This window comes from Glycine max, chromosome 1 (assembly GCF_000004515.6).
Source record: "Glycine max cultivar Williams 82 chromosome 1, Glycine_max_v4.0, whole genome shotgun sequence".
In the NCBI taxonomy this organism is placed as follows: domain Eukaryota; kingdom Viridiplantae; phylum Streptophyta; class Magnoliopsida; order Fabales; family Fabaceae; genus Glycine; species Glycine max.
The window spans coordinates 50,618,141-50,633,230 of record NC_016088.4 but is presented as its reverse complement, the minus strand read 5'-3'; the positions used below and the strand labels follow the sequence as shown (position 1 = coordinate 50,633,230).

At 35.9% G+C, this 15,090-nt stretch overlaps 1 protein-coding gene across 1 annotated transcript; it reads right to left on the bottom strand.

Moving 5' to 3' along the window:
* Window positions 1-9,883: 9,883 nt before the first annotated feature.
* LOC100789093 (monosaccharide-sensing protein 2) lies at window positions 9,884-14,217 on the bottom strand. Its single transcript, XM_014775528.3, has 6 exons — window positions 14,108-14,217; window positions 13,842-13,948; window positions 13,023-13,583; window positions 12,049-12,932; window positions 11,075-11,262; window positions 9,884-10,757 (listed from the first exon to the last, which is right to left on the bottom strand). Exons 1-6 carry the CDS (start codon window positions 14,143-14,145, stop codon window positions 10,301-10,303), a joined length of 2,235 nt encoding a protein of 744 aa, XP_014631014.1. The 5' UTR covers window positions 14,146-14,217; the 3' UTR covers window positions 9,884-10,300.
* Window positions 14,218-15,090: the final 873 nt, after the last annotated feature.

The window sequence follows — 15,090 nt, the reverse complement described above, 5'->3', positions numbered from 1 at the left end:
GATAAGGGGATTGTCTTGTGACTGAATGCACGACAGTGTTATAAGACCATTTTGCGAATGCGAGGAATTTTCCCTATCTCGACGGGTTAGAATGCACAAAGGCTCGGAGATATTGTTCCAGCAATTAAGGACCTCTGTTTGCCCATCGGTTTAAGAGAGATAGACGGTGCTCATACGGAGTTAGGTGCCACTAAGCTTGAAGAGTTCACGCCAAAATTTGCTAATAAAGACAGGGTCGCGATCAAAAACCATGCTACAGGGTATCCCATGGTGTTTGTAGACCAATTCAAGGAATAATTGAGCAACCTTGAAAGCCGTGAAGTGTCCCGAAAGATCACCAAAATGAGCTGCCTTAGAGAAACGGTCAACAACAACAAGAATAATGGAATTGTCATTGGATTAAGGAAGGCCTGTGATGAAATCAAGGGAAAGGTCCTCCCAATGGTTGGAGCAGACCAGCTGGTCGTTTGGTTTCATACTTCGTAGATTAGCAAGTAATGCATTGTGCTACAAAGTTTCTGACATCCTCGCGCATTCCCTTCCAAAAGAAGTTTTCCTGCAAACGAGCAAAGTTCTTAGTAACACTAGTATGACCAATGATAGGTGTTTAATGAAATTCTTGTAACAAAATGGTGTGAAAGGGTGTGGCAGGGTCAACCTAAATACACCCCTTAAAAATAACCAGTCCTTTGTGAATGCAATAATCGCAAAATTATGCAGGGTGGCCATTAATATTGCAGACCAAATTTTGGAATGCCTCACTTGAAGATAGGTTGCATCGGAGCTTGTCAAAGAAGGCGAATTGAGGGACAAAAAGTATCAAGCATTGGTCGTCCAAACAGGAAAGAGCGTCTACAACCATATTATGTCGTCTGACGTGGTATTGGATCGAATAATCGTATCCCATGAGTTGAGAGATAAACTTGTTGTTCAGGTGTCTGTATACCGACGTCATGAGATCCTTGAGGCTCTTATGGTTTGTGAGAATAACGAAAGGGTGTCCCAATAAATATTGTCGCCATTTCTTCACAGTTGAAGTGATAACGTGTAACTCGCGAATGTAAGTGGAGGCGCAAGCTAAGCATGGGAAGAATTTCTTATTGAAAAAGGCTATGGGGTGGTTGGATTGCATGAGGAAAACGCCTATAACGACTCCTGAAGCATCTGTTTCCAAAACAAATGGTAAGGCAAAATCTGAAAGGGCCAAAACAAAGGCCTCAGTCATGGCTCGCTTCAAGGAATCAAAAGCCTGTTAAGCACTGGGTGACCATTGGAAGGAGCCCCTTTGGAGTAATTGGTTCAAATGATGGGCAATAGCAGCATACCCTTTAATGAACTTGGGATATAATCATGTGAGTCTTAGGAATCCGCAAAGAGCTCGAATAGAGGAAGGGATGGGCCAATCGACCATTGCTTTAATTTTGGAGGGTTCCAATGCCACTTCAAACTGAGATATAATGTGACCAAGGTACTCTAAATGACATTGGCCAATGATAAATTTGGAACCCCTAAGATAGAATACATTTTCCTGAAGAAAAGAGAAGACACTAGTTAGGTGTTTGAGATGGAATGACAAAGAACGGTTGTAGACAAGGATATCATCAAAGAAAATGGCCATGAACCGGCAAATGAACGGAGCTAGTGTCGTGTTCATGGTAGCCTGAAACGTGAACGAGGCGTTACAAAGCCCAAACGACATCACTTTATATTTGTAGTGTCCATGATGAGTTCAAAAGGCAATCTTTGGTATATCTTCCAGATGCATACAAATCTGGTGAAATCCTTGTCGTAAGTCGAGCTTAGAGAACCATGAACTGCCACCCAATTCATCAAGCAATTCGTCGATGGTTGGAATAGGAAATCTGTCGCAAATCGTTATTGCGTTCAAGGCTCGGAAATCTACACAACAACGCCAGGTGCCATCTTTCTTCTTCACCAAGTGTAATGGAAAAAAATAGGGGCTCCGACTTGGTTGGATAAGGCCTTCACGTAATAATTCATCAACTTGACTTTCAATTTTTCATTTCTGAAAATGCGGATACCGGTAGGGACGAATGTTGGTTGAAGAGGCATTGGGGTCAAGGTGAATTTGGTGGTTCGTAGGACGATCAGGTGGGAGATCGGTGGGAGTAATGAATAGGTGCTGAAATTTATGTAGCAGGGATGAAAGGTAAGGGTTGGGGTGGTCAGGATAGTCAAGGGTGAGTGTTGGAAGTAATTGAATATGGAAAAAGGTCGAGGTAGCACGGGTCTAGACCAAATGCTTGACCTGTTGGGCCGAAATGTCCAATGGTGGTGAAAGAGGATGGGAATGGAGTTCTACTGAGGTGTTATCCCTAATAAATGACATGGTAAGATCCTAGTAATCGATCACAATTAGGCCCAGTTCCTTAAGCCACTGGACGCCAAAAACCACATTAGCCCCACTGATGGGTAGTACATGGAGGTCGACAACAAAATGGTGCCCTTGAATGGAAATAGGAACAGTAGAAGTGAGGTGCAGGCAATCAATGACGAAGTCGTCACCCACCATGACCCGTAAGGCTGGAGTTGTTCGAGAATGGAGGCTCAAGAACTTAGCGACCCTGGTCTGGAGGAAGTTATGGGTGCTTCCTCAATCGTAAGGGGGTGGTGGTTGATAGAGCCTTACTAACGGAGATCCTTGTAGGTGGGGTGGTCGGGCAATGCATTAAAACTGATCTATGGATGTGGCATTTCTTGGTTGGGCTCCTTGGAGGAGCCATCATCCACATTAGTGACTTCTTCCTCGATGATGAGCAGGAAGAAACAAGCCTTCCAGCGATGATTGGGGCCAAACTTCTCATCACAGTTGTAACACAGACCCTTTTCGCGACAATCAGTTATCTCTTCAGGGGATAAATGACGATAGTGGGGCCGAGGTGTTGCTGGAGAAGATGGAACAAGAGAATGGGTGGGAGCGATTGCGGATGATAGGGGTGGAGGTCGTGGCTTTGTGGGAAACAGAGGTAACGGAAGGGAGTTGCTGATAAGTTTAGGGCGATTGAAGCGACGATGATCCTTCAATTTTTCCTCCTGTAACTTCGCAAGCGCCACAACTTATGGTAAGGCCACTAGTTGTAAGGCCTGAACTTCGTGGCGGATTTTCGATTGGAGACCCGAATTTAAGCAGCTAAGTAGAAAAAGGTAAGGGAGGCCAAGAATGTGATTGGCCAGACGTTTGAAGTTGTTGAGGTACTCCGTGACCATGCCACGCTGGGTGAGCTTGAAAAAGGCATCTTAAGGGTCCTTATAAAATGAAGGAGCAAAACAAGACTCCAAAGCCAGCAATAAGGCTAGCCAAGAGGTGTGTTGAACTATTGGCAAGTACACCAAATTGTCACAAGTAGTAAAGTTAAAACGGAAGTTTGAGTGTCGAATTCACAGGGAGTTTGTTTGTACTTAGGTAGGTGAATATATAATTTTTAAACAATAAATGAATTGATTTAAAAGGTTATGAAGAAAATAGTAAAATAAATTAAATTAAAATAAATTAACATAAACAAGGAAGAAAAACAAACATAAAAGTAAATTACTTAATTAAAATAGAAAAGATGAGAGAAACCAATATTATTGTAGAAGGAAATTCAGAAAATGAAAATGTTGAGAACTTAGCCTATCAGAACTATTTTTTGATGTAATATTAAAGATTTTTCTTTATTTATAATTATTCTAATTTACACCTGCATCTACTTATATACTCTAACCATGATCCTTCGAGTGAAAGAGTTTAATTTATCTATTTTCTCTCCCGAATCTCTTTGCAAACATAAAATAGTAAATTGTATTAAGAATAGAGATGTATAACAGGCTAAACAAAATCAACCTATCCCTAGTGATGACTTTATTTAGATACCATTTCCTAATTCTATTAGAGAATAATGTTTTTCAACGCTACCCCTAAAACTTACCATGCAAATTGGTGATCAACCCATAAACAATAACATTAAGCACAAGAAAGGATAATGCAAAAGGTAATAATATTAAATAGATAGGAAGAGAAATTACATAAAAAATAGTTGGCTACCAAGTTCCCAACAAAGGGGGTTTAGCCTCTCATTGTCACAGGACCTTACAATTGCAAGAGGATTATGAATACAAAAGGGAATAGATAAAAAAAGGGAATGGAGGGAAGGAATGACTCCTAATGATTGTTTCTCCTTCTTCTAGTCTTTGTCTTCTATAAGAAATTGTATTTTCTTAAAATTTCTGTGTGTTTTTTTCCTTCTTCTCTCTTCTTTTATATATGCAGATTAGCTTAGTTTTCACGCAACCTTCGCGTTGAGCGCGCTTGTTGCGCTTAGCGAATATGGCGATATTCATGCTCAGTGCGTGTTTTGCACTAAGCGCACCTTCATTTTCCATAATTATTCATACTTCCTTATGCTAAGCGTGTGTTGCCCGCTGAGTCTGTGCATTGCACTGAGCGCCTGAGACGCGCTAAGCGAGCAACTTCAGATCATCAATTTGCTTCTCGGGCTTTACTTTGTTTTTCTGTGCCAATTATTCACAAGCATAAAAAATTCATCACCTTTTAATATTTTCTGCACAAAAACTTAAATGATGTTAAAATTCTAAGTATTTGCACAAAAAGGAGGAATAAGAGAGAAAAATTATTAATTCCTATATAATTTAATCCCAAAATATACCTATACATAACAATTACAAGGTGATAAGCCCATTGTGGTACATCCACTGGTACCAACTGAGGGCAAGACCATCCATATAAAAGGAAGCGACAGACAGGCGCTCGTACTCAGGGTGTCATGAAACTCAAAAAATTGAGAAATTTTGAAAATTCACCCTATAAGATTAGTACCATTAAAACGAGGGACATCTAGTTTCAAGCGGTGTTTGCAGGGTGGAGAAGAAGGTGTGGGAGTAAAGGTAACAAGTTGGGTGAGGATGGAATCGACTTTAAAAGCCAAGTCTGATTGAGAAGTGGATAGGAGTTTGAATGATTCCTCTAAGCGTTCAATGGACTTGTCGCGGGTTTGATCGACCATGTAGGAAGGCAATGAGAGCACCAATTTTTAAAGTCACTACAAGGTTCCCTGAATTCGAGGACAAATGGGCCTCCTGGAAATAAGGTACGGAAGTTCTGCTTGCCCATTTTATTCATTCATTCACTATATATAGCAAGAGTACCCAATGTGCATATAGGTCCTTTGTTCGTACAAATAAGGAATATTAGGAAAGGACAAGCTAACGACCATGACAGCACATGGACCATCCTAATAAACTCTTGAATCCACTAACAACAAACTTATATTCCTATAGAATATACTAACAAACTTTATTTTTATTCTTTGAAACGCATAGGCTTGGTGATGGTTCTCTTGGGTCTGCTAACATTGGTTTCTTCCTCCATTAGGCCCTTTTTGTTGGTGTCTGTAGTCACAATATCACCAGCAGTAGGTGTGTTGGATTTTTGGTGGGAGAGTCCAAAAATATGAGAGTAAAATTAATTTAGAAACATGTTTGGTTACTCTCCAAAAGTATGCTTTGAGAGTAAAATTTTCCTAAAAATTAAAAATGAGTTTTGGATAAGCAAAACTTTGATATTTTTGCAAACTTAAGTTTGATCAAAACTTAAGTTTACAAACTTTAATCCGAACATGTAATATATTCCAAGCAGGACCATAACTATTCTGATGTTCCGTGATGATTCTTCATCCCTCAATAAACTAGTTCCTTCAGATTCGGATATTCCATACTCAGTGAACTCTTTGAATAAGAATTGACAGCAGAATCGTTTTGTGTGTTTAATATGAAGTGGATAACCTGGAATCAGGTCCACTTTGTTTAGGATACATATCATGGAATTGAGTCCACTTTGTTTCCAATGCAAAATAATATCTCAAAGTTTTCGAATACCAGTGTATTATACGCAATCTTGAACTGCAGGTAGGGAAGACATGTGCACATATATATAATAAGAAAAAATGAAGTTATTTCATGAAAAATGTCACTTCAGAATTCAAATGCATGATTCAGCACATAACTTTCCTCATGGATTAAATCGTTAACAACTTAAAGAAGAATCAACTGAAGGATCGATGCTGACATCACTCATGTCAATAGAGAGCAATCCTGGAATCAAATAATACTGGAAGATAACACCCAAAGTGAATTAACATGAGCATCGATCATCGGATTACGCTTGGTTAAAATCCAAAACAGAAGGCTAAATTACTTCACATGATCTATTAATTGTTATGTTGTAATTTGGTCTCTTATTTATTTATTAAAAGTTATAAAATGATTCCTAGCTTAAATAATTATTTTATAACCTGCTCGAACCAAAAATAGATATAAACCAGATAAAATTTTGCTGAAAAATATGTTTTATAAGTAACTGAAAAATTAAAAAAATCTTTTAAAATCATCCAAAATATTACTCATTTATAGGTATAGCCAGGCTATTAATTTCTTTATTCCTTTTTATTTTTACTAATTTACTTGAAGGAAAATGTTAAATGTTATGAAAATTTCAATGTACAAATCCACAGGATTATATGTTGCTACTAATTATAATATCTTTACCTCCATGTTTTCTGTCAAACCAAATCTTAATTAATGTACAAATCCACAGGATTATATGTTGCTACTAATTATAATATCTTTACCTCCATGTTTTCTGTCAAACCAAATCTTAATTGACTGCAGCATAGCTAAATCGAAGTTAAATTAATTGATTCGTGCATTCCGTGTTTATGTTTTTCGTACTTACTTGAAATTTCTTTTTATGTTGGTTTATATTTATTGGTAAAAAAAACTAACTTACTAAATAATCCTACTAACAAAATTATTAATTTATTTTATATCACATTTATACGTTGTGTTGGTGAGAAAGCAATTCTTCTTCAAAGGCAATATCAAGAGACATGCAATGACTGTAACCGTTGCATGTAATCTGGAACGAGAAAGATAAAAAGGGAAGACACTTGCGAGCGCACGGAGAAAGCGTTGCCCGAGTTCCAACACTAGGCTGAAAATAGGTCAGGCCCAAAACTACTTCAAACTAGGCCCAGCCTTTTCAGATCAGGCTACGACTTATGTAAAAATTTATTTAGTTTAAAAGGTTAGATTTTAGATTAAAGAAGATTTGGGGGAACATGTTATGTCCTCCTACAACATTTAATTGAAAATTCTCTGTTATTTTATAAAGAAAATATTAAATGAAAAGTAAATATTCCATCCGATCTCAAAGAAAAAAATATATTTTTTCTTGATTTTAAATATAAGAAAACGTCATCTAACTTTATTTTATTTAATGTTAGTATCTCTAAATTGTATTTCATTTAATTGAGGGGTTATTTTCAGTGAAACTTTTTTATTCCTGATATAAAATTTCAGCGAAAGGTAAGTTGAAAAAAAAAATTATTTTAAATTCGTACAATTAAATTGTGGTTAATTAATTTTCTTACTTAGCATGAATCAATTTTTTTTATATATAAAATCGAAGGGAGTGTATTAATATATTAATATCTTATATATATATATATATATATATATATATATATATATATATATATATATATATATATATATATATAAGTATTTTGGTAAAAAAAACAAAAATATTCAATTTTTTTTAATGAGTCAATTTTTTTAAAAAAAAAGTTACAGGAGCATTTAAAATTATTAAAAAAAATCTTACTAACTAGTATATCACTTATTAAATAATTAATTTTTATCAAAAATTACGTCGGATATGCATTGCCGCTAAACAATTAAACCCAATATCCCCACCCCCAAAGATAAAATCAAAGTGCAATCTGATGATATCTGAGGGGAGCTTTGTTTTGATAAACTCTACGTCAAGAAAAATCATTTCCGGCCCATTTTTGCCTTGTGTGTGTAATTTGAACTTAGCATTTTAGTTTATTTATTTATGTCCTTTTCTATTAAGTAAATACTAACTGTCTATTAAAAATGAATTTGACCTACCATTTTCATGTCATCTAGTTTTTCTATTAACTGTTATGGATTGTCAAGTAAAAACTTCTATAGAGTCAACTAAATAAAAAGTACTATTAAAATATCTTTTAAAGTGATTACTATAAATTTAACAAAATTATCATATATATGATATAGATTGTGATTGAATTAAAGTCTAAAACTAATTTACATTATTAATACTTAAACTATTTTCTCTTAAACTAATTCAGTTCAATATTACATGCTATCATATTAATAATTTATTGTTATATTCAATCAATTATGAATGGGCTAAAAATTTATATTCTCCTCTTTTAAGTTTCACTATATTTTTAATTTAGTCCCCAAATGCATTTTTTATTCAATTTCATCATAAATATTACTGTTTTTTTCAACATTATCCGTATTGTTAAAATCAACTTTTACAATTGACAATTGTTAATGAGAATCTTGTATATTCTTTTACGTAGATCTTACCTATATGGTAAAATTGTAAATTTGGTCCCCCAGTTTATTTTCAGTTTCAGATCTAGTGTCCTAGTAATTTAATTCACGAATTGGGTCCTCCTATTTTGTAAAATCATGTAATGTTGATCCCTCAGGATACACTTTAACGTTGACCCCACGTGTCACGTTCTTATTGGATTATGACGGTCAGGTGTTATGTTTTGATTGGTCAATGAAAACAACAATGCATTTCATCTTTCATGGAGTTGACATCCAATTAGAACATGAAACATGACACGTGACAATCATCATCCAATAAGAACGTGACACGTGACAATCAACGTCACTTGCTAACCACGTCTAATTGTGATCTGGGAGATCAACATTGCACGATTTTATAAAATAGGAGGACCCAATTCGTGAATTAAATTACAGGACAACCAAATCTGAAACGGGAGATAAACTGAGGGACCAAAAATACAATTTTGCCTACCTATATCTCTTGTGCTTTCTTTGAAATTCACACCATTTTCTACTTCTTTTCTCGTATAGGAACCTCTTTTGTTTAAAATACATTACACTTATGCTGACTGTCTCTATTATTCAAGAAATACATTACATTGTGTGTCTTTGTTAGAAAGTATAACAAAGATAATAAGATACTATATAAATTTCAAAAAAATCGTAGGAGTGTCAATGTAATTGCTCAATATTATTCTATTTTTGTCCCTAAAACTTGATCAAAGTTTAAAATTATTCTCAAATAATTTTATGTTCCGGTCCACTTGGCTTGCAACATTATGATGAATGCACTTTAATTGCCTGACTGACTTTGATTGTAACTTGTTTGAATTACGGATAATGTAGAGACACGCATAAGGGAAAGGGACATCCGAGCTGACTCATGTGATCAACAGCTTACAACATGATAAAAAAGGGCAATGATGTTGTCTCATGAAAGGTTCAATAATTTACAAACTTGGATGCATGCCAAATTGCCAATTTGTGAGATCATGTCTCGTGGAGATTTTGGTGATGGGTACAGAGATTTAAAGAGCTTGTGCTGGTTATGTTCGTGGGTTGCCAACAAATCAACAATGATATTATAATGGGATAATGACTTTACTTTGCTTGACCTACCTGATGCTATGCTCAAGGATTGGTGTATTTGATAATAAGTCTGATTTAGTTGGTCTTGGAGTCCGGAATAGAAGTTGATAATGGAAGATATGTTTTTCTTTTCATTTGTCTTTTAAATGATTCTTGTGGTAGGTGAGGAAATTTACGATGGTAGTTGTGATTTGTCAGGATTTCATATATATGATTCCTGTTTGTACAAGATAGTGATAGTGATGCATACAATTTTAAAAAGGCTACAGACTCTATTTTTCTTCCCTAAAATTGGTCCTAAGTTTCAATTTAATACATGTTAGGTATTACATAACTTTTGAGTTGCCACCTTTGCAAGCTTAAGTTTAGATATGGATCATTTTTTAATCTTAGGTATGATCACGGATACTTAATATACAGACTAGACCGATAGATAGACTCGTTATTATAGAAAACACAACCAGTATACTGATGACCTTTTCAGACCTCAAATATCACTAGAGCACATCACCTGTTCCAAAGCATGGTGAAAAACCAAAGGGCAAATGCTAAGGAGTGAAAAGATAAAAGAATACAAGGAATATTCTAAACATTAATCATAATGTGTATAAATAAATTACTAGATTATACTCAATTTCTCCTAAAAGCACAAAAGGGGAAGTCGCTGCATGCTGACATATGTCCCAATGCCAAATAGTTTCAATCTTCCATACTTCTCAACTCATTTTAGGAGGAATCAGAACCTTCTGAATTTATAAACTTATCAGTATTCACTAAGGTGTCAGCCTTTGATTCCCAATGCGGCAGGATCAGTACCAGGCTTTGCACCAATAGCAAAGAATTCAATAATAACTTCTAAAGGCATGCCTTTTGTTTCAGGAACTTTCAAGTAGACAAATATCCATGAAATGATGCAGCCAACAACAAACAATCCAAAGACACCAGTGAGACCGAGAAGCTGGAGCAAGTAGGGGAATATCAAAGTGACAATCAAGGTGCAACCCCAATATGTAAGAGAAGTCAGAGAAATGCAGATTCCGCGAACACTTGTTGGAAAGATTTCAGCACATATGATGTTGGGAATAACGCCAAAGCCCATGCAGAAGACGCTTTCATAAACCACAACACTAATAGCAGTGATTGCTGCATCGACGACAGAATTGATTTGAAAGAACTGCTTGATCACTAGTATCAGGAGACAAACTATCAAAATGGGTACAGTGTACAGCATGATGGACCTGCCATGAGAAAAATACATAATGTCATTGTCACCAATTGCTGCATTTCACTCCAAATTTTGTTTTTCGAGATAGTTAGCCATTCATAGACCTTCAGTTAAGAAAATCTTGCACTGATAGGACACTATCTATATTACAAAAAGTGATCCTACCAAATGTCAATGACAATGCAGCAAAAGAAAAGGATGAACCAATTGTGACTGTAGAAATTGAACAATGTTATTGTAAATATAATACTGTAATATGGCTACGGCTCCATACATGAAACAGAAGCAAGATCAAGATGAAATTCAGGCTAAGTCTTAGTTTAAACATACCTTCTGCCAGAAATATCCATGAGTCTTATCGCAATAGCTATACAAGGAAGCATACAGAATGTTGTAATGATATTTACAAGAAAAGAAGCAGATGCTGAACTAAGGCCCAAATTTGATAAAAGATCCCCTACTCCTGCTTTCTCAAGAATCTGGGGAGCATAGTAGAGAAACCCATTTATACCAGCAGCCTGCAATACATATTACATTTTCAGAATCACAGGAGAAGAAGCTAGAGTGTATGTGCAAGTCTTCATTGCGAGGAAAATAACACCAAGAAGCATTATGTACTTAGCATATATGTCCAAGAATTTTGTCAAAATTGTTAGAAAGATGAGATGAAGAAAAGGAAAGAACAGAATACTAACAGTGCAAAAACTAAAGGCTTGTTTAGTTTGAGAAAACATTTTCTATTTCTATTTCCTGCTTTCAATAATAATTAACAAATTTTTTATGTGATTTCATTTTGTTTTATGTTTTCAAAAGATTTGCACAGAAAATGATTGTAATCATTAGTAACTACAAAAAATGAAAACAGGAAACATTTTTTGAAACCAAACAACTCCTAAGATCCTCAAGGCATTATTGTGTAGAGCAACTGCAAAGTGACAGTAGATTAAAGGATAGGATAGGATACACCATACAACCTAGAATTAAAGTGGTTACAATAAAGATATTCATTTGAAGAAGACTTGTAACATTGAAATGATCAAATCAACACCTTAATACTAAACTTGTCATTAATTATCTTCACGATTATTAATCCCCAACCTCTATGAGGTTGGGAGGGATAAAAATATATGACAAAGTACAACTGAGGGAAAAGAACAACTTCCTCATAGGGTACTGGTCTTCATGACATAATTCTAACACCTCAATAACCATTCAATTTTAAGATGAATGCATGGAATATCAATCATAGCAGGACACAATATAATCAAGTGATGTAATACTACTAAAATGCCAATTAATTGTACCTGTTGAAGTATTTGAAGTCCTACTCCAACAATTAATGCACGCTTGACTCCTGGCTCTAGCAGAGCTCTCCATTTTGGCCCTTTTGCAGCAACTTCTGTCAGATGCAACATATCATGAGTACCTAGAACTGACTGGCTGACAAGAGCAGCAGCTTGATATGCTTCACCGCCATCTATCGGTATGTCATAGCCAGAAGTTGAAACAAATGAAACATGCTGAGAGTGAGAAAGTGCAGCAGTATCTGCGTGCAAATAAACCCTTTGGAGTCCTTCTCTTTTCCCACCCCCAGCACCATCAGCTGATTTATAAACCAACTGCCAACCTCCACCAATGTTGGTATTTTTAGGAGCATCAACAGCATTCCCATGAACCAAACTACTATTACTTCTCAGGCTGCTATTGCTCCTCATGCCTAATATGTCCTTGGACCCATAAGCCCTATCCTTCTCCCCAGCACCCCCTTGAAATGACATTAGTGGCGCATGCAGGTTGTCACTGGTACCAAAGGGACTCGACGTCTCTCCAATGCTAAAGATACTGTTGGCATTATGAAGTAGCATACTGCGTGAACCTCCACTCTCAGGGAGAGTATTCTCGTGCAAACTTCCAAAGAGAGTGACAATAGGATCCTTAAGACCACCACCAGTCAGAGTTCCAAAGCTTCCTTGCTGAGACAACATACTACGGGATATCATGCTACCCTGTCCATTCACTGGTTGAGCAACCATTGTAACTCCCTCATCATTGGGACCATACAACTTTATATAATCTTTCTCTGCTTCCTGGTTAACAAGAAGCTCACTAGCTGGGGCAACCACATACTCTTCTATGGATGTGGCTTCACCCCCAGGGCTGAGACCCTCTGCCAGCAACGCCAATTCCCCTACACATCAAAGTTAACTCCTAATCGGTACAAAATGATGATTCAATTCAACAAATTTAAAACCAACAACAAGTGCAAATTCAGTGTCACCTGAAACATCTTCGATGCCACGAAGCCTTTTCAGAACTCTTTCGGCCTCGAGTAGCCGGCCTTTGCTCACAAGCCACCTAGGAGACTCAGGCAGGTAAAACACAGCCAGTAAAAAATAAGCAACAGCAGGAATGAAAATAACCCCAAGCATGAGTCTCCAACTTGGCGAATCCGACAAGGACATTGAGAACACCAGGATGTAAGCCAAGAACATTCCACCAGAACAAGCAAACTGAGTAAGAGTGTTCAATTGGCCCCTGATGTCAGCCGGCGCTACCTCAGATATGTAGAGAGGAGTAAGAGTAACAGCAAGAGCAATGGCAACCCCATCAATTATCCTCGCTAACAGAACAATAACAACATTAGGTGCCCACAACATTACCAAACCACTAAGGAAGAACATGATAGAAGATGTTATCAACATAGGGCGTCTTCCAACCAAATCACACACTGTCCCAGAGAAAATTGTCACAACAGTGCCGATTATAAATGACATGGACACGATTAGCCCTTCAAGTGTGGCATCCAAGACAAATTCCTTCTTGATGTAGGTCATACCCGCTGCAAGAGTGTACAAACATGTATGTTCAATTTCAGTAATGAGATCTAACAACACACCCTTTTTGCAATTCCTATTCTAATTATTTGAGAATTGGGGTAATTATCATTTCAGCTTCATGTTCCCAAATCATAAAACACTATATGAGAGAACAAATGATTGCATAGATTATGATCATACATGACATTGAGATTTTCAAAACACACACATAACTGAAAAAACACTAGCACAGCATAATTATTAGATGAGAAAATACAAACCTGCAATAGTTGAACTATCCCATCCCATCAGAAGATTTCCAAGTGTAGCAGCAATTGCAACAATCACAACCTCCATCATTTTTTTATTCTCTCTTAAATCTCCTTGTCTGAGAAAAAAAATCCAAACTCAATCACTTCAACTCAATTTGAAAGCTTTATAACACTTCCCAGATCTTCATCATCAGGAATGTGAAAATTGAGATGAGTGATTTTAAAAGATAAATGGTAGTAGTAAGTAAGTAGAGTTCAAAGAATGGACACTGTACACGTTGGACAGTTTGTTTCGTATGAATACAGTTGGCATCAATATGTCGGGAGATTTGTTTGCTTCGTTTTTTTCCAAATCATAGTATATCTAACTCAGACTTAGCTGTACGAGGGAGGTGTTGTTTTTATTGTTATTTATCTTCATATGATAAACCAACTATTAATTAATTAATTAATTAATTAAAAAGTCAAAAGAATGTTGCCACCCCAAATTTTATACTACTATTGTTGCGTTTCGTGACAAGCACCTGAAAATTGAATTATCTCTGCGATTTCTGCCATTGTGGAGTCGCCACGACTGCACCTTCCTCGACAGTGATTAACATTTTAATTGATAAATATGGTATGTGGGAGAATATATTAAGTTATTAACACTTCCCTCTTTTTTTAAGAAGTTATTAACACTTCCTAATGCACTTAGTTTGTCATGTAAATATATTTATGTTATATCACCAGAAGAATATATTTATAATATTATTTTATTGTTTACTATTTTAAAAAAAATACTTGATTTTCCCCCTTTTTTGTGAGAAATAAATTTTGCTTTATTTCTATTTAAAAGATTTGAATACCTATCAGTCATATGCATTAAACATTGCTTCTCTCCCACGTCTTTGTATTGACAGATCAATTGATGATTTGATGTGTTTTGTTTAAATTATTACGTGGCCATCAAATAAAAGGATTTGATTTGGATTTTTTGAATGAAAAAAAAAAAAACAACTCGAAAATGGAAGATATTTGATTACTTGTTACTATTGCATCAATAGTTCAAATTCGAGGCCGGTTATCTTATCCAGCCACGTGTTTCACGATCACATAAAAAAAATCAATAAGTGCACTTCTTACAGAAATTTCAAATTTGTCAAATTCAGAAAAGAAAGATAAAACAATGTCCATTTTGTTTTATTTTCCTATAATGATATGCGCGTTTGAGATTATGTTTTTAACGGGTATGAATTTTCATTTCCCATTTGGCATT